The sequence below is a fragment of the Salminus brasiliensis genome, chromosome 14 (assembly GCF_030463535.1).
Source record: "Salminus brasiliensis chromosome 14, fSalBra1.hap2, whole genome shotgun sequence".
NCBI classification, from domain to species: Eukaryota; Metazoa; Chordata; class Actinopteri; order Characiformes; family Bryconidae; genus Salminus; species Salminus brasiliensis.
In genome coordinates, this window is record NC_132891.1 from 8,409,776 (window position 1) to 8,437,497 (window position 27,722).

The 27,722-nt window shown below is 44.4% G+C and overlaps 1 protein-coding gene across 2 annotated transcripts in view; it reads right to left on the minus strand.

The window, feature by feature from the left end:
- Nucleotides 1-3,697: 3,697 nt before the first annotated feature.
- casz1 (castor zinc finger 1) overlaps nt 3,698-27,722 on the minus strand; it is a 95,316-nt gene continuing 71,291 nt past the window's right edge. Inside the window, exons 7-19 of one of the 2 annotated variants that reach the window (XM_072697000.1) lie at nt 25,397-25,569; nt 24,277-25,139; nt 18,977-19,109; nt 18,439-18,502; nt 17,322-17,485; nt 15,828-15,950; nt 15,308-15,625; nt 14,775-14,973; nt 13,321-13,492; nt 11,213-11,361; nt 10,661-10,895; nt 9,018-9,368; nt 3,698-7,984 (exon numbers count right to left, since the gene is read on the minus strand). In XM_072697000.1, coding sequence (XP_072553101.1) covers nt 6,717-7,984; nt 9,018-9,368; nt 10,661-10,895; nt 11,213-11,361; nt 13,321-13,492; nt 14,775-14,973; nt 15,308-15,625; nt 15,828-15,950; nt 17,322-17,485; nt 18,439-18,502; nt 18,977-19,109; nt 24,277-25,139; nt 25,397-25,569 — 4,212 coding nt within the window. In that variant the 3' untranslated portion in view covers nt 3,698-6,716. The remainder of the gene's footprint in view (nt 7,985-9,017; nt 9,369-10,660; nt 10,896-11,212; nt 11,362-13,320; nt 13,493-14,774; nt 14,974-15,307; nt 15,626-15,827; nt 15,951-17,321; nt 17,486-18,438; nt 18,503-18,976; nt 19,110-24,276; nt 25,140-25,396; nt 25,570-27,722) is intronic. The other variant, XM_072696999.1, reaches the window with a different exon arrangement.

The following is a 27,722-nucleotide window of genomic DNA, read 5'->3' on the forward strand; positions in this document are numbered from 1 at the left end:
AGGCCATGTTTTCCTATTAGAAGCATGGTTTGTGTGGTGTGTTTGCAGCTCGTGTGCACGTATGCCATCCACTGAAGTTTAGCAACCGTTTTTGATGTGCTCATCCTGCCTGATCACTTAAAGGAGGAAAACCACAACAGTTCTTTCAGCATTTTCTTTAAATTACTTTAGAAAAGTATGACAAAGCAGTGTGAGCTTGCCTTTAAGGCTACAGCTCCTATGAAATGCTGATAAGCAGCAGAAACATTCGTTTATCTGCTGTTTGAAAGTTCTCTAGTATGAAGAAAACCTCACACTTAACGCTAAGAGCCTGAGCACGCTTCCATTCTTACAATGCGGCCTTTTGGGTTGAGAAAAACGTTGCTGTCCGATCTGCGTCACCTGCCACATGTGGACTGCGCATGCACAGAATTTGAATTCTGTAGATTTTCTTGGCTCTGATGTTTATTTGCGTGCGAATACACAGATTTATCAGTTATGCAACACAGCCATGTTCTGCTCTGTTAGTCGTGCTGCATGTAGAAGAAGTCACCGTTAGTGTTTAATGTCACCGGTTAGTGGTGATAATGTTATGTTATGTTAACAGTAGTTAACTGTTAGAGAGAGGCTAAAGTAAGAAAAGCCTGTGTTGTAAATAAGGGTCATCTAATGTTGTGAAGTGGAAATCTGCAGGATTTGGCAGTGGATGTAATGTGCACTGTATGGACAAAAGTATTGGTCACCTGCTTTATTGGGACAACTATTTTATTACTTCCTCTAAAATCAAGGATATTAAAGAGTTTATCCTGCTTTTGTTGGAGTGACTTGTGATTTTGGAGCATTGCAGTGAGGATTTGATGGAATGCTAGCAACAAGCATGTTCGTGTTGGCAGGATGTTAGATGATCACCACCCCACCCCAGCTCAAAAGTATTGGATGGAGCTCCATTCATCATTCCAGAGAACACAGATCCACTGCTCCACAGCTCAGTGCTGGGAGCTTTACAGCCCTCTAGCAATGCCTGGCATTAGGCACGGTGCCAACAGGTTTATGTTTATCTGCTCCAGAGAGTCTTATTCTAAAGGCAATAGTTATCTACAGGTACAAACAGTGTATATTTGACCCTTTTAAAATCGGTGTTCTCTGGTCCGAGGCTACAGTCTAAGTTGACTGGGAGAGCAGACTCTGCTGAGGCCGGGCTGTATTTGAGGTATTTTGGCTCAGTGAGGTGAATAATAGAGACCATTGAATGGAGCTTCATCTGTTTGTGCGCCGGAGTCGTGTGGAGCTGCTGTGGCTGCTGTAGCTTCAGACATATGTACTGCACACCTGTCACCAGCTCTACACACACACACACACACACACACACACAACCTGTTCACATCAACCCACTGCTTCAGCCTGATACTCGTTTCTATTATGCTGCCAACATTGATACAGTAGTCTCCCAAAAATGAGCTAAAATGGAAAAAAGGTTTTTAACTGAAGCAATTAAGATATGAATCTAATCCTGTTTACACCTGGTCACGTCATGTGATTAGTATCTGGATTGTGCCCTGATACGATTTTAGATTTTTACTCTTGTATTTCTATGTGGCTTTACCTTAACCAGATACAGTCCTGATGCTCAAGATGCATGAACTACTGATTTTGGCCTGATAAGGATACTAATCCACACCGATAGGCCGTCTCAGCATAGGCTTGTATTTCTGACTAGTTCTCAGGCCTTAAGAAGCTTGTCTTCATTTTCTGCGTATACTCACTAGACTCTGCCTTACACACTGGTTCAGACTTCACTCTCAAAAGTGAAAGCCTGCTCTCTATTCTCTCTCGTTTTTTTCACAGTAATTTTTCCCCGTATATTACGGAAAGCAGACGTGTAATCTACTTACTCCCTGCTCTTCTCTTTATTTCTTAATTAAAATGGTGAAATGATCCGTCATTTCGGCAGCAGCCTATGCAGGATTTGGAGGTTGCTTCCGTCTGGTTTTTGTGTAATATAATTTTCATGTTTATTATTATTATATTTTTTTTCAAGATTATATACAGGATGCCAGCTGGCAGACAGATGGTGGTGTCTTCAACTGATTTTTATTTAAAGAAAATCAGAAGGAAGACGAGGGGAGAGGCGAGAACAGCTGGAGGAGGAGCTGGATGGCCAGCAGCCTGGCCACTGTGAGGCCTCAGATCAGACACTTGATGAGCTGATGGACCTGCACGGCCCACCTGAGACGATCTGCACACCATGTTATGATGATCTGACCCCAGTAATGGACACCACTGCCACAGCTGTCCATGTGGAGTTTTAGGCCACAGCTTGGGGATCTTCTGCTCTTCACCTGTGTTTGTTGTTTGGAACTGAAGCTGCAGTTCATTTGTCCTGGAGGTCTTCACCTCTGATTTATTTTACTGAATCAAGCTCGCATGGAGCTTTTGAATCTCAGCCATGAGTCTCTGCAGATTCTCCAGCTGCTTTGTAGCTGTTTGGCCTCTGTTGAGTGTATGTGTAAAAGTGTGTGTGCTGTTTGTACACTGTGAGAGCAACACAGCTGTACACCATTTGGCATTTTGGGAGTTTCATACTGACCATACAGAAATCTGGTGAAGACAAGAGTTGGGTTTGGCTGGACAAGTGTGTCTGACCTGCTGTAGTGACCAAATGGTATAAATAAATCCTGCTGCCAAAAAGCAAGAGTTCCACTGAAAAGTTCCGTCTGTTCTTCACTGATTCATTATACTACCATGTTTTGAGGTGACCCTGTGATGGCCTGGCCAGGTTTCCCTGCCTTGTGCCCATTGATTCCAGGTAGGCTCTGGGTCCAGTTATGGATGAGCAGGAATGAAGGAATGTTTTGAGGAACACTTAAACTATCAAACGCATGATGATTTCTGAATCTTATCAGTCCTGGTTGATAATTGCTTTAAATGCGTTTTGCTGATTTTAGAGGAAGCTATCATTTTGTTCTGGAAGAGCAGAATGTTTGGGATGCTGGGCTACTGCTGTAAAATGTCTTTTTTTTTCTATGAACTTTTACATATTTGCACCGGAATCTGCAATTCCTGTTACTCTTGGCTGTTGTTCTGATCACAGAGTTGAACAGGAAGCATGTTTAGCTAGTTGCACCAATAATATATATATATATATATATATATATATATATATATATATATATATATATATATATATATATATAATATATAATAGCCATTGTTTGATTTTTTATATTAGTCCTTTATCATGAAGCTCACACAGTGTGGCCTAAATCAGCCCATAAACCAAACTAGTATATTTCTGAACTTTCTGTCAGTATAAACACTCAAGTCCAGTCAAATGAAGACCCCCTGTTAAGGAAAGAGGCAGCAGGACAGAGCATCCCACCTCAAACTAATACACAGGCTGACTGGTTCTTGAAATAATTGGTCAATTCTAACCCGAGTCCGTCCTGTGAAGTTAAAGACAAACGTAGGTGCTACAGGAAAATTCCCCATACAGCAACATCCTTACGGCCTGTCGGGGGTCCACACAATACTACAAAACAAATCCCACTCACATGAACAGAACTAATGCTAACGATTCCCTCTTCAACGACTCTGGCGCAGCGCTAGGCATTCTGGGAAAGGCTTGTATGACCCAGCAGCTCTACACAACACACAGCAAGCACAAGTCCATCAGCTGAAACACTGCTTAGCACATCTGCGTTATAATAATTAGATTTTCTTTATTTTTTTTCTTTACTTTTTACAAATCCGTCTATTTTACACACATAAAATGTATTCAAGTGCACAGTATTATCTTCCCAGCCAAAGAGCCATTTCAACATTTTCTTCTCTCTTTTTTTTTTTTTTTTTTTTTGTTTGTTTTTGTTTTTTTGTTTGTCGTCAGGAAACAACCAGAGTGGACATGAGTGAGTCCGGCTTGCACTTGAGAGCAGAGAGCCTGTCAGAGAGGCTGGAAGCAGAATACAAGTCAAAGTTAAATGAACTCCATTAAATTAACCAAAAAAAATAAAATAAAACAAAACAAATAAAGTCACACGAAAAGAAACGACAAACAGAACAGAATGAAAGATCGTATTAAATGACCCAGATATCAGATGATCAACATTGTCACTGTCTTTTTTTTTGTATGTTGCACAACTTGAAAAAATAGGAATCCGCTAATGCAAAAGTTGATGGTAGAAATGGAGCTTCACTGTTTCTCAGAACTACAATGAGAAGATTTAAATATCTGCTTTACCACTAAACTGGCTACCTCTAAGGGGAAACCAGGAGATTTATAATAATAATAATAATCATAATAATAATAAAAAAAATTCACACACATGAGCAAACTATTCTTGTTATTTCAATAATTAACCTTTTTATTCTTTATTTCTCCTTTTTTAACCTTTTCTTTTTAAAGGAAGCTTTTAATCAAAGAGCATTTTGTTCATATATAGTTTTTTTTACAGAAGAAAATACTATACAACCTTTTCCCTCCTGGAACAATAGTTTGGAAGATAATCATCTACACATTTAATTACCTATATTATGATAGTTCTTTCAAAGCCGCGTTTAAGAAAGAATTAATTGTAATTTCCTTGCCTCAGTTTTTTTCCCACTACACACTCGCTCATTTTCAGCTGAAGCCAGGCAAACAAAATTCATTGTTTTTCTTCTTTTTTTTTTCTTTGTAATTTGGAGCGGAGCACTGCAGTAATTTCCTCTGTATAGAATTCATTTAAATTACAGTCATCATTAGTGTTACTCGTTAGGCAGGCCAGGTTCTGGCATGCCTGTTTCATATTGAAATCATCCAATCTCGGAAGCAAAGAAAATCAGTCCTTTTTTTACCTTTTTAAATAAAACACAGAACAACAGGTCTTCGTCACACCGACAATTATTTGTGCATCAAAGCAAAGTGAACAAAACAACATTGTAAAGCAATTTTCCCTGTGAAAAGATATATGCCATTGTATTTCCATAAGGTAAAAACGAATCTAAAAAGTGCAAAAACACCCTAAATGTTTTGTTTTTTTTTCGTCTCTTTGCAAGGTCACATAAATATTAAATAAACTGTCAGAACTGGAGCTTAACCACAGCATTTAGAAAGAGAAAACAAAGCCTGAAACCTTGTTTTCTGTCTGTATCGTTCAAACCAACACGCACACTTCCGGAGCACAGCTTCAGCATCTCTTACAGCGATCCCTCTGAGATGTTCTCCTCCATTTCTTTCTTCTGTTTTTTTTTTTCTTCAATCTGTTCCTCAGCCGAGAAAGTCTCTCCTTTAATAGCAGATATACGAGGCTTCTAAAAAATGAAGCTTCAACCGTGGACTCCCACTGTGAAATTTTCTCACGACAACTGTTTTTCATGCTATGCGATTTGCAATCGAAAGAAAGAAGAGAACAAAATTACCTACAAGCTACTAGATCTTCCCTACGTTCAGAGAACACATGTTCTGTTCGGTGTCTGATGGATACTTGAGTGCGTGTGTTAGTCCATAGAGAGAGCAAAGGAGCTGTCGTTGATTCCCTTTCACACCCCAAACCCACCCCGCCACCCGCCCCGGACAGCAGCACCGGCAAGTATTCGCCACCCTCCCAGGTCCGTTTCTTCTGCAGTGACAAACACCAGCGTCCACTGGTCACGCCTGTGCAATTGGACTGTAATGCAATGACGACAGCGAGAGCGAGAACAACAACAACAACAAAAAGAAAGAAGCAATAATAATAATAATAATGCAGAGATGCCAACGGTAACAAAACGTCTTAAATAGAGGCTGGAGATTCTAAATTCATCTATACAAAAGTGCACTATCAATATGCAATGCTGAAAGGGTCCACATGTGAAAAGAGAGAAGGAGGAAAAGAATAAAAATGGAGTGAGAGCTTTTGGTGTGGCGCGTTCACTGAGATAGATGTTTTATGGCCTATAGCTTGCAGTCACTGGTCACTGTTTTGTCCCGGAGAGACGGAGCTGAACTGTCCACATGGAATGGAGCCTATGACACAACTGACCATGAGAGAACATTAACATGAGAACTGTGATCATGGAAAAATAAGGATTAAAAAAAAAGAAAAAAAAAAAAGAATCAAGTGTTAAACGGAAAAGCATTTAAGCCAAAGCATGGAGGCAGGCCCCTGCACTAGTTATAATATTAATAATAATAATAATAATAATACAAATACAGGATGTTGTTGAATCTGTCGTTTTAGCACATTCGTTAAAAAAACCCAAAAAACTAAAAACTCCCCCCTTGTATTTAAAGCGTGCCATTTCTTTCAATTGATACAAGGGTTCTGCAGTCCCACGACTGCCCTTAAAATGTATATTAACATCCACACACATCTACTGTATATAGATATTCATATATATAGATTTGTTTTTTTCCTTGTTATTTTTTTCCACACACAAAAAAGTAACAAACGAAATAGAATAAATTAAAGTCAAACATGCACGCACACACAAAAAGACTGATGTGTAGGAAAATGTTTACATTGCCACCCATGTGTAAAAGACGGCCTCGTCTGTCTAGTTCTCTGTTCATTTTTTTAATGCATAATTAAATTAATAATGTTGGTCATCGTGTAAACATCATAATAAATCATTTTGGGCCTTCACTTTTCTCGCGTAACTGTTGTTTTCTTGTCATCCACCGCGTCCCTAAGCATGATAAACGAGGCCACTCGAAACTCAGAGATTTGTTCGTAGCGTACTGGGACCGTTTCTTCGCGCTGGAGTTCTTATACAGCAGATCACAGGTCGGCCTCTGGTTCCTCTTTGTCCAGTTGAGACGTGTCGGCGTGGTTCATGGAAGCACTGAAACTCTCTCCGTTGTCTTTCTCTCCGTCAGGCTCAGGCATGGAGTCGTCGTACGAGTCTGTGTTCAGCTCTTCCTCTGGCTCCTCCTCCTCCTCGTCTTCGTCATCTTCTTCCTCGTGCGCGGTGGGCTCTTCCTCGGGTGACAGCTCGTCCTCGGGCTCGACGGACATTCCGGTGTTGCCGTCCCGGGGATTTCCCAGGCTCATGATGGGAGCCATGGGTGTGGCCCTGGTGGTGGCGGCGGCAACCAGGGTGTCCCGCTGGAACTTCTTGCTGAGGTCCAGGGAGTCGGCCAGGCCCAAGCCGGACGCGTTCTTGAGGAATAAGAGCGAGCTGCTGGTGTCTGTGCCCAGGTTCAGGGAGCTGTCTAGATTGACCATGGGGCGATGGTGCTCAGGGTACTCGCCAGGGGCTGGAGGAAGGTACATAGTCGGCCCACTGTTGTGGGGCAGCCCCTGGGCCATTGCAGGTGAGGTCGGGGGCAGATTAATGGAGGAAGGAGGCAGGACAAGCCCCATTGGGTGGTGGCTTTCTTGGTGGGGCGAGACGGAGGGCGGCTCGCCTCTTTCTTGCTTCTCGTGCTTGCGTTTATGGGAGTCCATCTGGGACATCCCAACCACCGTATGCTTGCACTCAGGGTAGGTGCAGTGGAAGTGTGAGCACTTGAGCTTGTATTTGCAGTCGGCCACCTCGCAGTCAGCGCTGGAGCTGAACTGGCAGAAGCCGGCGGCGCTGATCACGTCCTGCTTGCCGTGGTGCTTTCGGTGCGCCGTCACCTTGGTGCTGTCCGTGCAGCGGAAGCCGCAGCGCAGGCAGTGGAAGTGTGTGCTGTTGCCCGAGAATTGGCAGTCGGCGAAGCCACAGCTGAGCGACGACTTGAAGCGCTTGAAGTCGTCCAGGACCAGGTTGTCCACGCGGTCGTGGTGCTGTGCGTGCTTGTACATATGTGTGCGGCCGCAGAACTTGTAGCCGCAGTTCTCGCGCGTGCAGTGGTAATGAGTGACCTTCAGTGAGAACTGGCATGCTGTGTCCTTGCAGTCCTCATACAGGTCGTAGCGGCGGAAGCCCTCCAGCATCATGCCCTCATCCAGCATCTTGCGAGACGAGGCCGTCTTACGACGCTTGCCAAAGGGCGACATGTCCTCGATGATCCAGAAACGCTTCTTGGCGCCTGCTGCCGTGGGGATGGAGATGGTGTTCCCTAAAGATGGGAAAGAGAAGAGAGAGAAGTGAGATATGAGGCATGCTGTACAGAGGAGGCTATGAAACTACTATAAATAAAACCACTGTTGAGGTGGAACGAACACAGACGGGCCGACTGTAGTCGAGACTAAAAGCACATGCTCTTTCTACTTGTACCTAAAGCACTACTCAGTACTAAGATCTAAGAGAATATCGTCACTGTTAAGCAAGAACATTTTCTGAAGTGGAGGAATGGACCAATTGAAATACTTCAAAATGACATAAATAATATTTTTACTTTAACTTCCATTGACTTCCAAGTTTTTTTCCTCCTGTAAAGCTGCAATTTTGGAGATATGATTTTCTTGCTTGCCAGTGAAGATATCATCGGTGTCATAAGAAAACCTGATCAACAGCGTTTGAAAATGCTGCATTGTTACACTGAGTGAATTTTGTTTCTTGCACCTTTCTCACATTAATAGATGTCAGTAATGCTTGAAAGAAAGTCAGAGTTGCTATTTTGGAGTGACGAGGTTTTCTTGCAACAGTGACATTCTTATTTTACTATGAGACTATGCTGTGTGTTTGTAAAGGTGTAAAGACAAGTCTACAAGTTCCTCTCTCTGTGTGTTTGTGCAGATGGCATGCTTTAGTGAGCAGCTTGAGGTCACAGCTAATGCCATGATCCCTGTCCAGAGGAGTGGGGCCTCCATAAAACCCTGGCACAATTAGGATGCTTTGAAAATACAAGCTACCCTTTAATTTCTGTGAACATTTAGTGAGAAGCAGAAACGGCCCAAATCTACCATTAGGACTTCCATAAAGTTTATGGGTTCCCATTTCAGGAAAGTGAGGTTTTCTTATGACAGAGACGATGAAATAGTGGACGGCATTACATAATTTATAATAAATAAAAATGCTTTTCAGTACATAACTACATGTTGGACTAATGCTACTGAGCTATGTTACATGGTTTGGTAGTTAACAGACAGGTTTGGCCCAAGCCAGTCTATTCTAAAGCTGCAGAGTTCTGTCGGAGGTGGAATAGGTACCTGCAGCGTCCTGCACTATAGGGACGTCATTTTTAACCGGAGACGGAGTGGCAATGATGGGGCTGAAAGCTGGTGTGTTGGTTGGCATGACAACACTCCGAGTGGCTCCAAGAGAGGCGCTGAGCAGAGAGTATGAGACACAGGATGGAGAGAGGAGGTATGGGAGCGAGGGAAGAGGAGGCCGCAGGAGAGTTGGAGGGAAAGATGGAGGCTGGGACTGGAGCGGAGCCTGAGGCAGGGGTTGAGGAGGAGGTGGAGGAGGAGCAGGAGCAGGAGGTGCAGATTGAGAAGTGGGAGGAGTTTCAGCAGAGGGAGTGGAAGTAAGAGGATGAGGGACCTGACAGCCTGGTCCTATAGAGACAAGGTGCCAAGGAGGAGTGGAGGGTGGGGGTGGAGAAGAGACAGAGAGACAGACAGGTACATACACATACAAACACACACACATTCACACACACACACACACACACACACACAGGGAATGGGAAGCAGAAAGGGAAGAGATCAAATAATGAAATACCAAAAGCCAAATGACCAAAACAAAGTAAAAAAATCAAACAGCCAAAAGCAACAGTGATGAGAATGGAAGATACTATTTTGAAACCAAACAGTGAGAAACACTGAAATCATTCCAGTGCAGGAAAGCCTAGATTTAAACAGCAAGAAGCCCAGATTTAAGCCCAGAGAGAATGTGTGCTTGTCCCAGAATGACATCCAGTGCATGGTGTAGGTGGAGATTATGAGTGCCGTGCCTCTGTTATGGAGTTGCCACAGGGATGGCATTAATGTGAGGAGGGTGCGTGGAGGACTATATAATAAATTTACTGCTCCATAATTTGATAAGTGTCATTACTGTGGAAAACATTTGCCGGCTCTGATGCTTCATGGACAAGTTGTTGCGTTTATGAGACACAACTACAAGCAGGCTGAGCATCAGTGGAAAAGTACAGTGGAGGCAGCTCTTTTCTTTTTTTCTTTTTTTTTTAAATCACCACTTCTCTTTAGGGGCAAAAGGCCCAAAGGATTTCAACACACAGTGGTGCGGTTGGATCTGCACTGTGAGGCTGATTAACTGGCATACACACACTTGAATGTTTATTTCAAAGCTTAGTGACATAAAGCTTCTAACAGGGAAGCAGTGATAGTGATTGGCTGGTACTAGTAAACAGTAATTGCTAATTTTACGTTTATGCATCTTAAAAATTCCCTACAATCCATATATGACTTCCATTAGGAGTCTTGTAGGACAAGTTTCTGGCTGAAAATGGAATCAAACTTCAGTGTTGTGGTGTAGGGCTGTAATGTTATCCACTATCCTGTTCATTTCAGTGTGTTTAAAGTAGACAGACATGCCCACCAATATTGAATGTATCTGTGTCAGTGTTAGTGCAAGTTTTCAGCTGTAATTATTATCTATGATTTCAATGCTGGACCAATATTTTAGCCAATATTATGGTTGTATCACACACTCCTAGTTTGTAATGGTATATCACTTCTCAGTAGAGGCCAACCCTTAGCTTTCTGTTCATTTCCATTACTGCAATTCTCGTACTGCAATGCTAAACCTCTGGATAAACCTCTCTTTTGTAATGTGAAGCTAAAGCTAAAGATTGGTGATGATGACAATGATGGAGAAAGCTCCTCACCTGCAGGGGAGCTGTCGTTGCCCACTGGGGTGCTGGTGCAGCTGCGGTCCTGGGTAGAGGACTCTGAGGAAAGACCTAGAGGGCTTCCTCCACCCATGTAGTCCATGTAGTCATCATTATCCTCCATCATGCTTGAGAAGCTAGAGTTCAGGCCTGGGTGGCCAGCCATGGCGCCAGGCGAGGCCAGGCCGGCCATGTGCTGCATCTCCTCTGATGAATGGCCATGAGCTACGACCTACGACACAGCAAACCCAGCACTGAGTCTCAAGGAACAGTACAGAGAAAAACAGTGCAAACAAACACACTGACCAGCAGCTGTTGTTGGATTTTATAGTCAGCTTCATTGAAGACTTTTTGCAAAGCAATTGTCAGTGCATGATAAGGAACTGCAACTTATCAAATGCCTCAATCAGTCTCTTGCTTGCTTCCTCTTCAGCAAAGCAGTTTTGCACTGTACAAAGCCTCTCCACTCAAATGCCATGCAGAAAAGGTCATGAATGTCTCCAAGCAGGACAGTACAGACTTTGCTTTTTTGTCAGTATATTTTCACACCTGAGATGGAACTCGGTCAAAGTTCTTCCCCAGCATCCTCCTCATATGTTTGCGGGCGTGGGAGGTCATCTGGTGCTTCAGCAGGAAGGAGAACATGCAGCCCTCACGGATGCAGTGGAAGTGGCTGTTCACCTGGTTGTACTTGCAGCCTGCGCGACAGGGAGAAAAGCATTACTTCCTATTAGCAAAGCCCAACAACAGCCAAAATCCCTCCCCCCTCCCCGCTTCAGACCCCACATCCAGCACCGATTCTCAATAAGGTGATGATGAGCGTTCAGAAAGCCGCAGCAGATGAGTCCAGTCCTTATTACTTTCTCCAGAGTGTCACACTGAGAAAGTGGAGCTTTTGAAGATTGGACCTGTGGTGCTCTTTATTACAATGACATCTTTTATTCAATTTGGAATTTACATAAATACATTCTGCATTTGGAGAGGCAATAATGCACAACCCTGCAAACCAAAGTAAACACACAATTATTTCCATATTAAATTCATTTTTCACAACCTATCTGTTGTTATTGTATCTATTCAGTCCTCCCTATTTTTTTCCTCTCCTTTTTTAATACGGAAGCCCTACAGATTTTAATTGCTATATGTTTTCAAATTAAACGACTGCTTTTGTGAGCTAATCAAATAATGTAGGAAGCTAGTATTAATTTTATTGTGAATAATGCAGGCAAAAAAATAATAATTGAATGAGTAACATGCGAGGGCAGGTGCCGACTTGTCCGTTACCATGGCATCAATGGCACGGCACAACAAGCCGCTTGTCGTCAGATTGCTTTTGTACACACGGGAGATATACTTTAAACAGAGGGAGTTGAGCAAATAAGAATGACATGCTAAAATATCAAGGCTCTTTGTGCCACTGCATCCTGGTAACATCATCACCGGCGCTGTGTTTAATGGTGCTGCCATGGATACAACTCTCCCAGACCAGCTGAACCATCAATTTTTTATGACTCTGCCGCTTGCTTTTGTGACACGCTGCTTTTTTTGACCTGCTAAACAATGATGCTGTGGGGAATTGAGATGCTACACAAACCAGGGGAGTTTGGTGTCACTTTTGGCTTAGTTTCCTCTCTACCGCAAAGTTTCTCTTTTCCTTCTCCGCAGAGGAGAGGAGGAGGGGGGAGAAAGAGTGAGAGAGAGAGAGAAAAAAAACCTTTCAATTTGCCTGTGTGATGATGATCGAGGCTTGAAAAAGAGCAACACAAACAGACCAAGCTAGACAGGCACAGTAATTAACAAACATGTGTAATTGCTCATTCCTGACAGGTTAAATATACCCAAGAAAACAGCCTCCGTTTGATTGCTTACTATAAATACTGGAGTATTAATGTATGACAAAAAGGCAGGCACCATTTTTCTTGGGCTGATTTTAATCTAGATGAAACATCCCCGGCTTTACGATTTGCCGCACCCGATTCTTAACACAGCCTGAAATATTTGTTATGAAATACATTCCGGGCTTAGCCGGGGATTTGATTGTGGTACTTTGACTTTACCGTGTTAGTTACTACAAGACGTCCAAAGAAGACTACATCAGTGCGCTGATACTAATGGGATAACAGCTTCTGGGATAGCTCTGCAGAATTCAGTGAAAAGGTGCGAGGCACGCTGCTTTCGTGCCATGTGCATTGCGCTGCGATGGTGTGACAATTAGCGTGTCAGTGGAGGGAACAGCACTTTTCCTCTGCCTGCTGGAGTGTGTGGAAACAGTGTGTTCACAGCGGGCAACCCTATTGATGCGGAATTACTGTTACATCATCACTGATCTGATTTCACACCTTCTGTCCTCCATCCTGCTCCGCCGCTGTCTGTGACTGCACTTCTGGAATGAAGTGGGGGCTCAGATAAAGAGAGGGTGTCTGGAAATATTGATCTTTAATGAGAAGACAATGACTGAAATAATGAGGTGTGTAGGAGACCAAAGCTGTGATCTTACGCTACGTTCTTTTTTCCTTTTTTTTTTTTTTAGTCCCAAATACGTGATGGAATACAATGACCACAGCTTAAAGCAGCAAATATCTTTTGTCAGATTTTTCTGATTTCATTCACATTTCCAAAGTTTCTCCAGGTTCATATTTTATAAATTTTACACCTACCGAGCCGGCCACACTCCTCTCTCTTGGTGAAGTATTTAAAGCCGTTGGCCGCGCGTCTCTCAGCTTTCTCGTGCTTCTTGATGTGCCAGGGCAGTTTGGTAGTGATGTTGGTGACGAAGAAGCAGCCAGGTCTCAGGCAGTGGTAATGGCCCCTCATCCTGAACTCACAGTGCTGAAAAGCAAGATACAAACAAGAGATGTCCTCGAGTCATTTCTAGAGAGCAGACTAGGCACATCTAAAGCAAAAAGTGTACATTCGAAAATGATCTAGAACAAAAATGTGTATGTTTTCATATGCATGTCACAAACTACACTAAATGTAGGGTAAGTAAACCAGTGAAAAGGTATATATGTCACCTTTGATTCTGCTTTGATTAATAAAAATCCTGAAATCAACATTAATATTATGTCCTTAGCAACCCACACTGCCTTCTGAACTATCTGGTGCATCCAACAACAAAGCCAGCATGGTGCTTGTGTTTTACAAACTGACAAAAACACTCCAAAGCTCTATTTCCTGAAAGTGCTGATCCTTTTATACCACCCCAGCTACTCTAATGATGATATTTTAAAGGGAACACTGCCAAAAGTCTGTGAATGTATCGTTGACAAGATGTTAAGTGAGACAAGGTTAAAGGTCTTCTTTATCCTAGCCAATTATTAATCCTTGCATTCATTTGTAGAGATTACTGAACTGACCATCTTTTAAGGCAAAAATTAGCAATGACAACTGTTCTGTGAAGCTGTCAGCGCACCCCTCTGAGAGAACAGGAAGTAGGTTATACCCCCTCATTAAATCCTTCTCTTTCCTCTTTTTCAGGCCACATTACAAGGGCCGTCTAACTGACCAGCTCAGCTTGAAATTTTAGGCTCCAGGGCCGGCCAATGACCCCGCCAAAAGCTTCTTGTTAAGCTCACTCGGAGACTCCCATGCTTCACACGGCCTGTCGCCGACTTATTTAGGTAAGAGCATTCCCCTCCTGCATTGTAACCTGCTTCCAAACCACCATCTGTTTGCCGAGAGGCATCTCCCTCAGGAGCCGACAAACAGGATCTACTCTGCTCAGGAGAGAAGGAGGTGGGGGGGCGGTTTAGGAGAGTGGGGGGACGGGGCGCATAAATGAATGCATTTAAACAGGTTTGGCTCCAAATAAGGGCATGAGAAAGAAGAGAAGTGCTTTGTTCTATTAATGATGACATTTTTGATGAAAAGCCTAGACCTTTTTTTCCCCTCCCCGCTTTAGAGCATTTAAGTATTTTTCATCCTAATTCTTTAACCATGAGTTAACCAGATCACATAAACATCTCCTTTGAATTATACAATTGCATCTGCTTTCCTTTTCGTTGCCCTCATGTATGTATTTTCTTTGATATCTGAGTGCAAACACTTGTGCAGTTTTAAAGCATTGCAGGCTGCTGCTGTGGCACTGCTAGGCCCGAGCTCAAGAGCTCACCTGGTTGGGACAGAGACACTGCAGGGAGTAGTAGGAAAACTGGTCTCGCACGTTCACCAGGCTGTTGTTGGGGTTGATGTGGTCCAGGCAATGCGACTCAGCCTTCCCGGAGGTCTTGCACACGTATTTGCAGTTGCCAAACAGACAGTGGAAGTGGAATTTGTTGGAGTATTTGCAGTCAGTGGCCAGACAAGGGTCACTGGGTGAGGAAAGATAAAGATAAAAGCATTGAAGCAGCAATTTAACATGACAGTTCATCAGAACTTGGCTCTTCAATTTTCTAATAGTACTGTGTAATGATATCAGAGACAGGTAATGAAACTTGAAGCTTAAACACAACCAGCTCATGGAGGAAAGCCATGAATTTGTCTATGCTTTTGTCCATTTTTATAGATGTGAGTGCTAACTGAGGTATGCCTCCATTAGCCTTGTACAACCCTAACAAACTAAATGTCTAATAAATGCTAGTAAATGCAAGCAGCGCTCATCACATTCTCCTAAAACAGAGATGTCTCCTCCTCAGCTGCACTCACTTGTCCTGGAACTGCAGGAATCCAGGTTTGACCTGTGGCTTGGCGTTCTCCAGTGAGGTGGTGGCCAGCGGGGAGGTGGCAGGCATGTTGGGCATGGTGGCAGGGAGCTGCGGGATGGAGCCAGTGAGCTGCTTCCAGGCCAGCAGGGAGGGGGATGAGCCGTAGCCCCCTGACGCAGCCACACTGGGCACCTCAATGGGGGGAGAGCTGGCCATAGACATGGGGGCATGCAGCTGATTGGGGGCGCCCTCGTTGGAGTCCTTGCCCTCATTGAAAGAGGGCTCCGGTTTAACCTTTAGGTTGGCTCTGAAGTGGAAGCTAATAGGAGACAGAGAGACATCATTACACCCAATTACATCCACACACAAGGCCAAGCTATAGCTGCTAAACATAGCACATCATTAACATTACCTTAGGATAATGGCACAGATATGAGAGGGTGAACACAAATACACAAAATTGTTCAACTAACAGAAGGCCATTTCTTTTCCAGCATGGATGAGAATAAAAGTGAGCTCACTTGGCATGTTTGATTGCTCCATCCACAGTGCTGAAGAGAGCGCCGCAGTCCTCCACAAGGCAATGAAAGTGCACCTTGTGCAGGAAGTCACACTGGCCGTCACAAACTTCATCAGTATCATATCTACACCAGGTGTGAAAAGGCAGATATGACATATAAGTGAGAAAGAGAGAAAAATATAGACACAATACACAGCTATGGTTCAGTGGTTATTGTCAAACCCTTTTCCTTTAGTTCAGGTCTGGTTCATTTGAATGTGAGCAAAGCTGGGATGTCATTATTAATAGCACTATTAATCTACAGATAACAGAAAACTGCATTTTCACAAAAACAGTGCACCTTCGAAAGCTCCAAGATACATTACACCAGCACAAAAGATGAAACCAGTAAGACGTTTTTTTTTTTTTTTTACATGAATATAAATGAATCTGTGGCTGTATTTCTTACTGTAAGAGCGACAGTCAAATATGAATTATCATCATGCAAATTGATGCAACTAATCATTGCAGATTCATCAAGAAGGTACATTTTAATCAATGCTATTTTTAATTGAGAAATTGAATTTAATTGAGCAATCAGTAAGTAATGCAATAACACTGTGCTTGGACCAGAGGCTGCTCTGACATTTCGTCTGTGCTTTGAAACTAAACACAAAATATCTCTTGTCCTGGCCAAGTTCTGTATTTCTACATACTTAACCAGGTACAAACACTGCACAGGGCAATGACGAACTAAAGGAGACATTAAAAAAGTGACAATGACAAAGCACAGGAGCTGCCTTAACTAACAGCGGGAATCATAAAGGCAGGGAAGAATAATGGACTGGAACACAACAGGTCCTCAACACGACACTGTGGGAAAAAAGCAAGGAGATGCATGGAAATGTCAGACCCCATCAGGGCTCTACACAGTTCTAGTCCTGAAAGGCCTTCCAGAACTGGTGCTGGACACCGCTGCATGGTAAACATTGAGTAGATGAGATTGCTGGTGTGCAGTGTGAGTAGAGCTGTATGATATATGGTTTGTTAATTGCTATTGTGATACTGATACGTGATACTCTCCTTTTTAAAAACTGAAGTTAAGGAATATAATTGTAACATATTCTGTTCAGACGTTTTATTTTATATTATATTAAGAAAAGGTGTTTTTCCTTCCCTAGAGTCGGATGTTCTTAGAGTAATTGGCCTCGATGACTAACACCCAATTGCACCCCAGCCACTGAGGTAGCTGTCCCACGTTCCGGGTTCCCCTGGTCAGTCGTGTGTGTTTTTCTATCATGGATGGGTTAAGTGTGGAGGGTGAATTTGCTTGTACTACTGGGCAATGGCCTTTTCTTTCTTTTCTTTCCCTATTGTTTCTTTCCATTACATGAACACAGCAACCGCAAAGCTACGTAACCTGAACCACGAACCTGTCTGTATTGACACATTTTTAATCATGTGGAAGTTACACACACAGTGCATGGAGTGAGAGTGCATGTGTGGTGTGACATACCTGCGCAGGTAGGTCTTCCACAGCTCGGTGGGCTTCTCTGGAGCGGGCCTCTTTATCAGCCTGCTGAGATACTGGGCTGCCTCGGAATTCTCCGCTGCTTGGCCCCCTTCCAGCTCCGACTTCAGGTTCAGAGCGCTGAAGAAGCTCGGGTTCACGTGCGTCATCTGCGCACACAGCGAACAAGCCGTCACACACAGGCGCACACACACATGCACATGTGCGCGCCACTCGCACTCAGGCGAGTGCTGCCTCACAGTTTACAAACACAATCAGCCCCCACTTGAGCACACGCCAAGTGTCCTTTGTGTGCGTCTGGGCGTGCTTTATGCGAAGCGCTGGGTCGGAACAGGAGCCCTATAGACAGACACCCGGGAGTTTGGGGAGGGGGGCTTTAGGACGTTTACACAGAATCAGTCCCCCACCAGAGCTCACAGGCTGCTCGCTGCCAAAGCCCATGAATGTGCCCAGGGCATCGTTACATTCAGCCAAAGAACGCGTACGAGAGAGAGCGCGAGAGTGAGAGCGAGCGAGAAAGAAAGAGCTGAGCAGTGCTGAGCCCCGAGGAAAAACACAGTCTGATCCCTCTTTAAATCATCAAGGTAATGGAACTCACACTCCGCAGCATTTGTATTAGTCAGGAAAAGATGTATGATTAAAACAATGTCCATTTTAATCTCCACAAAAACACACAACATTTAAATATTCGCCTCTTAACGTTTAGTCTTTTTAAAAAATGAGGGTGACAGTCGCTCTTTTTTCTCCCTGCTGACTTTTTAATCAAATAATTTACAAACTCCATAAATAAAGATAGAGCGGATGGAAGAGAAAAAGCAGAAAGGAGGAGGAGGAGGAGGAGGGAGGGAAAAAAATGTGTGCAGAGTTCAAAACAGCTCATCAAAAAACAAACATCTCTATATATCTGGCATGGCACCCAGCTCTTGCTTCATTATATTAATTTGTGAGCGGTGGGCTGAAATTACACTGTATGAAAAATGGCTGGAAAATTTAAATGATACAAACTCATCTTATTAGCGGTGAAACATTAAAAAACAAACAGCCCCCTCTGCGTGCTGCTAATTTGTCTTGGGATGAAAAGCTCTTGATGGATGGATCTTACCTTATTCATAAGTGAGGATAAAAGAGATGTATTCGCCGGTGCAGGGTGTCCGTTTGATTCATTACTGGAACGAGCAAAATGAACAATGTTTAGCCAAGATTTGCATGAGAAGAGTAAATATTATTATTTATTTCAGACTGTGTGAATATGCAATGAAGTGACTGGGCAGAAATGCACCACATAAATAAGACAGAAACAACTCCATGCGCTAAATATCAGGGTTTAGGTGAAGCTCAGCGCTCTGCAGCCTTTAATCAAATAACCACATATAAAGAACGGAGAGTCGACAGTGTTTCTTCTTTGACGTGTGTTTTAGAAAGAAAATATTTTGAGGAAATCTTTACAGTTGTGACAGATCTCCTCAAAGGGACAGTGTGTAAATCTCCTCCTTGACCACTTTGCAGACCCACCTTGTGAGGGTGGGGGTTTTAACAAGAGCACTCACGCTAATTAACACAATACGGTATTATTCCTGAGATAAATCACAGCACAGCTGCCTGGGTGGTGGGAGGGGTGCTCTAATGCTTGGGGCTTGTACCTGTGGTCTTTCTTGCTCAGGTCAAGGCTATGCTCTTGCATGGACTCCTGGGAGGCCCCGGAGGTGCCGTCCATTGGCTCTTGCTTCACTTGAACCGGATTAAACCGGCCTGCCTGAGCCTGCTGCCCATTTCCTGAGGAGAGAGAGAGACAACAGAGTTATTGTTGGTCAGCATTATTACCCTGTGATGAGATCCAATCTGACTTGTGTCCGGACCGAGGAGAGGACTGGGAGTGATAATTATTGCAGAATTATGTCAAGCCGTCAAGGCGTTTAAACGGTGATTGAGAGGCGGGAGGAATGAGGGAAAAAGACTCCTTTTTCTGCGGCCCTTGTCACAATCCATTTGAGGGCCTGCCTCTTAACTGGTCATTACGGCGCACGCTAATGCTGAGGGAAAGTGGCAGGTTCAGACGGACCCTCCCCCCTCCTCCCTCTCATCGCCACTTGTCCTTGTTGGCCTGACAACGGACGGCACTCGACGGCACTCGGCGCCACTGAGCATGCCCGAAAGGAACATCTGCTCCGGCTGTCAGATTGGAGGTGACAGCCAATCAGATCAGTTCAAATAGCGCGACCTCTCGATCGGTTCTTTAACGTAGGTATGCGGCGGATGTGCTGAGCCAAGACAAGACAGGAGGAGCGGAAGGAAGAGTTTAAAAAAAAAGGAGAGAAATGATAAAGAAGAGGGTAAAAAATGCTGACAAGAATGTGCGCCCTGGCTTTTCCCCCAATCCCCAAGTGGTTGAAATATTAATTTGTCCTCAGGCTATACAGAGAAAGCTGGGCCTTTGGTAGCCAGTAAGTGGTGTTTTATTAAAAAAAAGGTGGAAGAATAAAAGCGAAGGCCCTGCCGTAACCTCTGCAGCAGTGCTGAGTGCATCAGCAGTGATTGGTTTCATGAGAGGCTCCCTGTTCACCAAGCCTGGCCTGCTGAGGAATAGTGACAGGCAAGGACACGTCACCAGTGTCTGCCCTTGGCCCTCAGCACTGTGAAGGTTGAGACGAGTGTGTACGGAGAAGAAACCCCTAGAACAAAATGCTGTGGGTGATGGACATGCATCCACACACACACACACACACACACACACACACACACACGAGTGCATACTGTTGCTGTTGTAACAAAACCTGATAAACTTTGTTTACCAGAGAAGGAAAAAGCGTGTTTAATGTATGTCAGTCCATTCATCATGAAATGCTCACCCAATGTAAAGGGTGGCTCAGGGCCACAGGAAGTGGCCTAGTTTTCAGGATTATTAGCTAAAAATAATAATCTAAGCATTGTAAAGAGCATGGTGAGGCCTCTCTAGATAGAGTGTGGCAGGCGTTGAACAATTTCCTTCCACTACTTCAGTCTAGTTTCATACTTCATTTAGGAATTATAGCTAGAGTATCTGCAAACCTTCTTACTTACAACAGACAGACCTCAACATTATAAAAAATGGAGAGCAAGACAACTTCTAACCTTTTAAACATTAAACAGTGCTTATTCATGCTCAATTGGGTTGAGGTCAAGTGAATGACTCTGCCTTTTAAGAATCTTCCATTTCTTTGCCTTAAGAAGCTCTTAGGTTGCTTTTGGGTCATTATCAGTCTATCCTGTACAGGGCCTTTCTATCAGTTTTGCAGCATTTGACAGAATCTGTGCAGAATTTAACAGAATTTAAAGCTTTATACACATTAGAATTGATTCTGCATTCACATCATTAATAATCATAGGCAGCTAAACTTGCTCAGGCCATAACAGTGCTTCCACCATGTTTAACAGATAATGTGGTATGCCTCTAATATTCCAGTTTTCTAAAGCATCATCTTTCAAAACGTTCTTGACACTTTGAGTAAGGTGTGTTGGATGGGGTGGCTCTCCAGGAGCAGCACTGGAGATCTCAGGTTTGAGCCGGACGCCTGTGTAAATCTGAATTAGTGTCTTTTTGAAGTAAAATGGAGAGTTTGTCTACTTTAAGCGCTGACTTGGGTGATAGTCAGGGCTCATTCGTGCCCTATCAATAAATCGTTGCCATTGTAAGAAAACCTCGTAAGTAACTTTGTAGGAGGGAAAACTTCACACGTCCATTCACCATGAACTGTTCACACAGTATAAAGGGCAACTGACGTTTTTGTGAAGATAAAAACGGGGGGGATGGAAATGTAATTACGAGGCTTTCTTATGAGGCCGATGGTGTGCTCGCGTCACTGTTGCAAATAGGGGAAAAGGCAAAACATGAGTCATTCGGTGCAACTGCTGGAGCTACGCCTAACACCGACGGAGCTTCATTCGCAGAGTCCACTGTGTGGCTACTGTCGCTCAATCCCCATTTAACTAATGATTTACAGCGCTCAGACCTCCCCATCCAGCCACCATGAAAAAAAATCTAGCCAGTCGTCCTTTCAACCGACCGATCTCCCAGCATGCTCTCTGATCAGCCTCTACTACGCCGAACGCAGCGCACATCAAACCAGAGCCAGTGCACTCCCTCTCCTTTGGGCTGCCTCTGGGAATGAATTGCCTGAAGTTAAAAAAGGACAGTTAAATAATGACCATGCGAGAGGGAAGTCATTAAATCCTTTATCAGCCTCGCAGTCTCCATGACAAACTCACTGATAATCTTACAGAGAGAGAGGGAGAGAGAGAGAGCGGGATGGGGTGGGGGAGCTGTGTGGGGAGACGTCTGATCTCAAAGCAGCATTTTTCTGGAAATTATCCAAGAATAATGTTCTAGCGTGTAATTACTCCTGCTAAGTTACCAAGCTTGTGAAAGATCATTTGTACTGTATGTCTAATTAGCGAACCCCTTAGATTCCAGGATCTGGAGAAACACTCGAGGGTAAGCTGGTGCGAAACACTGATACAACAGCGTCCGTTCAACAAGGAGACGATGACACCTGAATGTATGAGTAAGTTGCTTGTCGCCACAGAGTCCTGCGGAGACAGGCTCCAACCAAGCCGTGTTTGCTTGTGCAACAACTGTCAACTCAAAGAGAGAGAGAGAGAGAGAGAGAGACAGAGAGACAGAGAGACAGAGAGAGAGAGAAAAAAGAAACTGCCAGAAAATAGCCGCAGTAAACATTGTTCACTTCTTTCTAACGCTGAGCCCTGACCACATCCTCTTCATATTTTACACAAATGTCCTGTTCACACGCCGTTTCTGAGCAAATGCGTAAAATTAGCAATGACACGTTACGATCTGCACTCACAACTCTGCCTGGTGCGGGATTTTTTTTTCTTCTCTCAAAGGTACCTAAATTAAACACAAGCCGTTCTCGCTATGAGCTGGTGAGCTGCTTCATGTTGAAGTGTGAAGTTATGAGACACACACACACATACACATATACACACACATACACATATACACTCTCGCACTCTCACTCCAGTGAAGGGAAGTCACACCATCTGCGGCTCCCCGCCCCCCTGTCCCATCACACGGACCCCATCCCACCCCTCAGAAGTCGTGTGCCCCCTTCTCTCTCTTCCTGTTTTGGTGGTGGTGGGAGGGGGTAGTTCTCTCTCTCTCTCTGAGGGCCACGGCTTCGCCCCTAGCTCCGTACCTGTATGGGCCCCAGAGGCGGAGTCTGTGACAGGGTACACGCCCTGCAGCAGCTGCCCGGGCTCTCTCAGGGCCCCATCCTGCTCCCCACTTCTATCCCATTCTCCAAAACACACAGCCTACATTATGCTGTCTTCTTCATCCACAGCCCACCTGCTCAGAGGCCTACCACTCTGTAGTCTAAAGCTGAGGGTACCCTTCATACTGACCGTATCTGCTATTTAACGTGGGTCATATCATTAATAAAGACCACTGAACCAGTTCCACTGGCAGCCATGCATGCCCATGCAATAACAGTGCCTCCATCATGTTTGACAGATGATGTGGAATTGCTTTGGATCATGAGCCCTTCCTTCGGTCTCCGTTCTCAAGAATCTTGTTTTAGAACTGGACAGACCTTTTCATATGTTTATATCAGTCCAATCCAACACTGATTGTAGACTTTATTTATTTATTTATTTATTTATCATTTCAAATCCATTTAGATGGTGTACAGAGGCAAAATTACACCTGTGTCAAGGTTCAAATACTGACTGACTGTACATGTGACTGTACTGACTGTACATGTGACTGTACTGACTGACACTGACTGTACATGTATCCACAACTAAACTGGTTTCATATGAACAGATCTTAACTTATCATGTAATTATGGAGTAATATATATTAATAACACTGGCTCCAGTTTTTAAAATAGTTGTCTATGTTTAATGGAGACAGAGAGTCTAAGCAAAAAAAGACAACAATTCCACACACACACACTTCTCTGGAGCGCTGAGTCATTTCTGCTTCAACAATTTCTGTTATTTTTTCCCCCCTCTATATCAGTCTGCATAAAAAACTGCTTTATACCTTCAATTTCTCAACTTAATTTTATTCAGGCTCCATTTGGTCGGAACGAGTGCATGCTCAGATAAGAGGCTGATGATGAGGAAGCATGTAGAACACAGACTCTGGGAACCTCCTGAGAATGCTATTAGAGGCGGCTTTACAGGGGCCGCTCGCTACCACTACAGCACTTATCTGCTAATGGATTGTGGGTATCGAGGCAATGATCACTGCAATAAAGGGTCTAGGGCAGCAAACCAGCCCCTCAATATTTGCCCTAATCCTGAAATCAGAGATTTGTGTACTGTCTGTGGACCAAATGAGCCGATGGCCCACGAGTGCCCTTTTACTGTCAGACAGAGAGAGAAGGAGAGGGCCGGGGGAGGAGGGGGGGGCAGAAAGGAAGTGATGGCTGTAACAGAGCAAAAGGAAAAGATGGGACATGATAGTGTATTATATCTTTTCACTGAGATCATATACACCATTGCAAGGGATTTCTACACTTGTCACTCTTGTAGAAGTGTTTTCATTGATATTCATACAGTAATGCATTAAAGGTGTCATGTCAATTGAATTTCTTAGAAAGACTGTACCACACCTAAACCCTATATGGAATACTGAGGCACTGAAACAAGAGTCATTCAAAAACCCAGTCTTCCTGAACACAGTGGGTTTTCAAATGACTCTTGTTCCTAGAAGTATGACTGAGAGGCTCTCATATCGTTTCAAACACAGAAACTATTCCTTAAACTATTGTGTTGTACTGTTCTCTGCATTGTGTGTTACTGCACTGGCCTACTGCCCTACACTGAAAATTGCACTGGGTGTGCTGGTGTACCTGATATACCTTTCAATGCTACTTGTTTTGTGCAGTGGTGAGGTCTGAGGTCTGGGATGTGCGAGTGTATGTTGCAGTGCACTAACCTGCATCTGGATTGCTGGCAGGGTTAAGGGCGGCAGCAGCCAGTCTGGCCATCATGGGGGATATCAGGCCCTTGCTGGCAGAAATCTTCTCCATGATGGAAGAAGCGGCATACGAGGTGGGCGTGGAGGCAGAGGGCACTTCTCCTGATGAACTAGAGCTTGGGGCCAGGGAGTCCCGGGGTGTGGAGTGGGCTCCAGAGCTGGCTGCAGAGATCATGCTGGCGGCGGCAGGCGGAAGCTGCAGAGGCAGCCTGGGCATGAGCGGGAAGAAAGGGTTGGAAGCGCCACCTAGTGCGCTGCTGGCCATGGCCAAGGCCATCGGCATGTTGCTTGGCAGGGCCTGGGACAGCAGGGTGGACATGCGGCTGGCTGGGGGCAGGGCCGTGGTGGGCTTGACGTTGAGGCTGCTGGAGGCCACGGCGGTGGTGGGCGTGGCCATCAGGTGAGGCATGGAAGAGGAGGGCTGCTGCTGGGTGGTGGGGGAGGCGCTCAGGCTGGAGTTCTTGCTGCTGATGGCGGAGAAGTCCACCAGGTCGTCGTTGCTGGACTCCTCCTGTTCTTCCTTGGGCAGTAAGAAGGAGGAGGAGAGGCCCAGTACGCCGGACGAGCGAATGTGGCGGCGCTCGTGCTTGCGCTTGTGCGAGGTCATCTGGCTGGTGGAGGTGAAGGTGAAGCCGCAGCCCTGGCGGATGCAATGGAAGTGGTTGGTTGCCTTGCTGTAGACGCAGCCCTCGTACTTGCATTCCTCGTACTTGTAGAACTTCTTGAAGCCGTCCTTGGCGTACGCGTCATCCTTGATGTGATAGCTCTTGTGCTTCTCAATGTCGCACTTGTTCTTGAAGGTGAAGGTGCACCCAGGGCGCCTGAAAATGAGGGATGCAAATCAGCCTCCTAACCAATACAGTGTTTTGTGCTATGTGCTATGGAGCATCCTGACCAATCACAGTACCAGATCAGTGTTTATATGGGTGTTTTATCAAATGATGTTATTCACACTATCCTACTGGTCAAAATAATGTAGGCCAATCTTCGCAATCCTTATTACATTTAGGCTGAGAAACCTAAAGATACTTTCCAGAAATCCATTGCATCACACTGACGGCAGTGGTATGTTCCTCACCTGCAGTGGAAGTGGGTGGTCTTCTGCCCGTAGAACTGACAGCTCACAGTGCCGCAGTCTTCAGTGGCGCGGAACCTCTGGAAGCCATCGTTGATCAGCTGTGCGTTCTTCTTGTGGAAGTTTTCATGAGTCATGACATCGGATGTGCTGGTGTACACCTTGTTGCAGCCCACCTGATGGAAATGGGAGAGAGAAAAAAAGGTACTTTCACTAGAAGTGGAGCAGAGGCGGACGACACAGCGCAGTAAACATTGTGGGTTTCAGAAGGTTGCAGAAGAGGAAAATGAGTACTCTGACAACTGTATGTTGGTGGTTGGATTTCTCTACTCTGCAGGGGCACTGGAAACAACACCTCTGATACAACAGGAAAAAAAAGATGCTTAGTGATGAACTCGATGTGGGGAGCCAAGAAACTTCTGACCTAAAAAAAATACATCTACTTGAAAGATTTCTCAAGATCTGAGGTTTGTGAAGAGAAGAACGACTCCTGAAATATGAAAACCAAGTTTTCACACCTAAGTGAGAAGGCAAATGAGGTGACAGTGCAATTTTGTTCAGCAAACAGGTATTGCTGTTCCAAGGCTGCACTGACATCAGTCTGCTGCATCTGAAGTTCGGCAGTGCAGTTCATGTGCAAACAAAATCCAGAGGATTTGCGCACATATAGAATGAGATGTAGCACAAAAAGATGAAAAGTTGTAACTGACAGTGATGCAGCAAAATGATGTCAGAAGTACGTATGACAGCAACAGGGCAGTGGTGCAGCGCTCAATAAGGTCATTTCATCGGGTCACGGTCACATGACTGAACCCACTGACTGGAGTTTGTGCATACCTAGAAGAAAAACCTATTTCTGCTCGGTTGCAAGCAGATGCAACCGAGCGTTTCAGGGCCAACTCTGGTGCAAACAACCAAAACAGCACTAAACTTGCATTGTGTAAGACCGACCTTAATAACTAAGGCAATGCAACTGCAACATAGTGGGCTGACGTGTGGTTAGAACCTTCTTCCATTTAAGGCTTTCCACACATACAACTGTGTAGTAGAAGACCACTGTCTCTGCCTTGCTTTAACTTGCAGAACAAATGTAAGACTTGGGGTGAGGGGGGGTGGGGGGTGGGGGGGCAGAACTAGGCACAGAGTCTGTCACTTTCTTTAGTCTGAATCGTTCTGTTACTCGGCAGCAGCACTCAGGAGCCCTCCGGGCAGCAGGGAAACACAGACTAATGTTTGAATTAAAACCAGCAATTGTATATCATCCCTGGCACTTTTCAGCCGTGCAAACAGGGTAACTTCACCATATTGAGTCAAACAATGAAAAAAATGCCACTCTGTTTTTTTCCCCTGTAAATCAGGAGAACGGGTGCCAACATCTGCTGGTTCTCAGAGCTGTTAAAACAAGAGCTGAAATGTCTAATAACAATTACGCCGTTAGGGGGGTTTAAAAAGAATATATCTTAAGCCATCTGCCCCTGGACGCCGCTCCCCACGGTGAGAAAGCACTCGGCCCGGTGACACCTTGAAAATAAGCAGATGTAAAAAATTAAACAAATCTGGAGGGATATAATCTTTGACTCTCCGCTTGGTACTAAAAGATGAAAAATGTTGAGTTTATATAAACAACTAACTGAATTTTATCCATGCCAATTAAGGAGCGAGAGAGCGTGAGGGGAGCGCGGGGCTGCGTCTCCTTCGTCCTTTTAATTTGTCTTTTATTTACTTTATGACACCTTTTGTCAAACGAACGAAAACTGCTCTTAAATGGTAATTCGGGCCTAATGGAAAAAGTCGAAGAACTGCAACTTCCTTTTATAGACCTAGGTAAGCCACAGGATCCTGAAGAGCATCTCAGTTTGCCTCTCTGCTTCTCTGCTTATGGCTGGCATGGACAAGCAGGTTTGATTCTTGAGGCTTTTCGTGTGTGACTATATTCCATGACCAAATCTCTATGCCATCTGATATAGCGGCTATAGCGTGTCGTTGGTTAGACGTGACATCCTGCCATACAGTGGTGGGGATCTTTTACCCTGTTTGAAAACGGACACTATGCATTTCTTATTTTTAGCGAGCCCCGCACAAGTTGACCTAGAAAAAACTGAATGTATTTAACCCTTGTGTTGTCTCAAGGGTCAAAAATGACCCATTAACTAAGTGTAGCAGCAGAGACGATCCCCTAAACAATCCTTATTTAGCTTGAAATGTAATGATTCGCCCTAGAGTGAACCTGATACTCACTCTATTCACAGAAAGCAAATAGACTGTCTTCAGGTCATTTTTGACCCTTATGTCCCTTACGATAAGGGTATAGAGTATTCGCAGTAGTTAA